Source organism: Malurus melanocephalus, unplaced genomic scaffold (genome assembly GCF_030028575.1).
Source record: "Malurus melanocephalus ecotype Western Australia unplaced genomic scaffold, MMel_1.1 scaffold_648, whole genome shotgun sequence".
Lineage (NCBI taxonomy): Eukaryota > Metazoa > Chordata > Aves > Passeriformes > Maluridae > Malurus > Malurus melanocephalus.
This window is the reverse complement of record NW_026623880.1, coordinates 23,355-26,703: the sequence shown is the minus strand read 5'-3', so window position 1 is coordinate 26,703 and position 3,349 is coordinate 23,355. Positions and strand designations below refer to the sequence as shown.

Genomic DNA, 3,349 nt, shown 5'->3' with positions numbered 1-3,349 from the left:
TTAGAGGAAAACCCAGCCTACCTGCTTTAGAATGTTCTGTTCTCTCATCAGCTTCTGCCGYTCTCTGTTAGGTTTAGAAAACACCACTTCCAGGACATCCTGCCCAGAATTAGTTCCACCAGTAACAAAGTAGACCAAATCCTCCAACAGTTTGGTGACAGATCTACAGAAAAGCCAAAAATTGTTAACATGAGAATATAAATTCTCTGTGCTAAAGGAACAGTGTCAGGGTAAGTTTACACTGATTTCTAAATGCTAAGTGAAAAACTAACAGCAATTACAGCCTGGATAAAGCTCAGAAGTTTGCACAGAATTTAAAATGAGGAACCAATGCCCCCCATTGCTGTGGGAGCAGCAAAACCAGAGCAGCAGCAAGACAAGAAAATCACTTTAGGGTAACTCTGCACTTGCCAAGYTCTATTTGGCACTTCTTTCAATTGCCACAAACAATAAATCAGGTGCTAATCTCTCCCAAGGCCAAAKAAAAGGCAGTGGCTATGGAAGCACAGAGTCCTGGTGGGACACAGCCACCCCTGTGCTCTTTTTGTGTGGCCACGTTTGCACGGCCACGGTCAGAGGATTTGCAGCGAGTCACATGCTCAGTGCTCACGGGATGGATTAGGAATTCCCACATCCATCTGCAGGGCTATGCTGGGGATTAGTCCCCCGGGCTCACAACATTTCTCATGCTCTCACTTCCCAGAGGACAGGGAGGGCTGGGCAGAGCAGGCCTGAGAACCTCCACTATGGACACAAAAATAAAACCATTGATTCTCAAAAACCTCCTTCAAGGAGAATACCAAATCCCTCTTCTGAGCTTACTCTGATAACATTTTCAAAGAAAAAGTTACAGAGCAAAGGAAACAACATTATCTGGAGCCAGTTCTRGTTTCCTTACCTTCTTTCATTCTGGGTTATTGTTCCCTTTTCCAACTTGCCAGCAATGGAACCCAAAACTTTACTGGCATCGTTGGCAAAGTCCAGGTCCCGCACCTCTGCAGGTGASACTGGCACTATGGCAAAAGCTTCTTTGTCCTCCTTCACTGGAGAGGTGCCAATCTGAAACCCAGACAAGCCCAATCAGCAAACCCAGGGCAGGAATGAAGTGACAATGGCACAGAAAAGCCCCTCTCTGCTCAAACAGCATGGATTGCTGCAGAGGCCAAACCCTGAAAACACATCACCACCCTGAGCAAGGTCAGAGCTGCTCCCAAATTCCATGGAGCAGCAGGTGAGACACCAGAATGTGCTGTCCCAGTGGCAAAAACATCCYCCTCCTGATGACTACTGTGGAGCAGAAGCTGAAAACAGCCTAACTAGAAAACCACCATGAAACTGAGCCCTTCAGAGCAAATATTCTGCACAGGTACCATTCATTCATTATTGTCACATGCCTGGAGTGTGACAGGCTCAGGGAGTGCAACCACCACTCCTGAGGAAGGACAGGAGTCAAAGGCTGTGCTTACCCCGAGGAGCAGAACTCACTTTGAGCATCACRGGTTTCTCCTCTTCTTTATCAATGGGGATGTTGGTGCTGTGAACCCAAGTGTTGGTGCACAGGTGCCTGAGCCTCACGTAGGAGTTCCTGAAAGAGAGTCAGGAGTGGCCCAGCATGAGAATTCTCTGGGATTCTCATGGGAATTCTCTGCACTGCTGGGATTGGGAGATGCTGGCAGGAACAAGGGGAAAAGAAGTGTCAGCCCCGTCCACAGTGCATGCTACAACTGCAATAATGCTCTTCTTGCCTCTGCTCATCCCACAAATTCACCTGAGGAAGGCTTCTGTGAGGAAAGGTTTTGCTTTAAAGCAGAACCAGAGGCACACTGAATTGTTTTAGCTCAGCTGCACAGAAACCAATTGAACCTCTTCCCATCTTTTCTCACTGCTATGACCTGCCTGCTTCCTCCCTTCCCTCTGGGTCCCAGAACACCCCAATATCTCTGTTTTGGGGTACCTGATGATTTAAGGAGCTGCTGAATAGACTGAACAAGCCTGCTGGGCTTTCTCAGTGGAACAGCAGCAAAGGGCCTGTGTGTGTGTTTATGTGTGTGTGTCTTGGAAGGGTGCAGCAGCTTTTCAATAGCATGAACAGTAAAAACCATGTAAACAACTAAAAATCCTGTGCTAAACAGTTGATTTTACATCCCAACTAACCCAATAYAGACAGCCCACAGGAGTGCCTTAACAGCAAACCCAAGGCTTTTAGTCCCAGGTCATTCCTGGCAAGGAAATCACTTAGGAAGCCATTTAATCTCAATTTTCCCATCTGTAAAATGGTGTTCTTGTATTTACACCTCAACTTTAAAGTACCACAGTGAAGCTTCAGGCATTTCCTAATGATTTCCACATTAATTTGAGGAGGGACCCGATTCCAAAGGATAAAAGAGGAACAGTTTGGGGCAGCATAAAAACCCCCCAGAGCCCCCCGAGCTGTGTGAGCCTACCTGGGCACGAGGCTGTCTCCCCCTCGCAGGGTGGTGGGGTCCAGCTCGAAGATGGAGGAGATGTCGTTGCCCTCGGGCACGGACACCAGCGAGTATGCCATCTTCTCTGGAGAGCCCCGGCCGCGCCGTGCTGCCTCCTGCTCGGGGTCCAGCTGCCAGGGAACCCCCAGCCCCGTCAGGAACAGCCCAGCACAGCCCCTCTGAGCTCCAGACACACACACCAGGAGCTGGGGGATGCAGGACACAGCCGCTCTGGGCACTCACTCCTTACTCCCTGGAGTAACTGCTGAGCAYCACCCTGGAGGAACTGCCCCTCTGCACATACAGACAGTGCCAGAGGACACAAACCCCCCCAGGCATTCACCCCACACAYCCCAGGAGTGTCTGTAACACACATCAGCTGAGATCCCCAACCCTGACACAGCTCCCACACATTGGATTATCCCCTGAACAGAGCTGAAAATACAAAAACCACCACACCACACTGACAAGGTTACTGGGAAATAACCAGCTCCAGCAGCAAAAACAGGACCCACATTCATCAAACCCAGCAAGAAAAACAAAAAAAATCAAGGAGTTGGATGTCTTGCTGTTCACAAYACAGCCYRTGCTGCTCTCAAACACAATAACACRTTCCACAGGCCACGGAACCAGAAGGATTCTGATTCCCAAATCCCCAGCCWCCTTCAGCAAAGATACATCAACTGGATAAAACCCTGGGGTTTCACACGAAAGGACGAAAAGGTAGGGAAAAAAAAACAAAGATGAACTGAGAAAAAGAAACAACAGCTTTCTCCAAATCCTTCCTCAGGGAACTCCCAGCTCTCCCTAAAGAACAGGGCACACAGGAGCCAGCTGTCCATGTTCAACCACCTAAACCCTGGAGAAAATTCCCAAAGTGACCA

General features: G+C 48.9%; 1 protein-coding gene across 1 annotated transcript in view; it reads right to left on the bottom strand.

The window, feature by feature from the left end:
* Positions 1-3,349, bottom strand: part of ITPR1 (inositol 1,4,5-trisphosphate receptor type 1) — a gene marked incomplete at its 5' end in the record, with an annotated part of 113,929 nt that overhangs the window by 100,065 nt on the left and 10,515 nt on the right. Inside the window, 4 exons of the mRNA XM_057383646.1 lie at positions 22-163; positions 899-1,059; positions 1,486-1,585; positions 2,445-2,596. Coding sequence (XP_057239629.1) covers positions 22-163; positions 899-1,059; positions 1,486-1,585; positions 2,445-2,596 — 555 coding nt within the window. The remainder of the gene's footprint in view (positions 1-21; positions 164-898; positions 1,060-1,485; positions 1,586-2,444; positions 2,597-3,349) is intronic.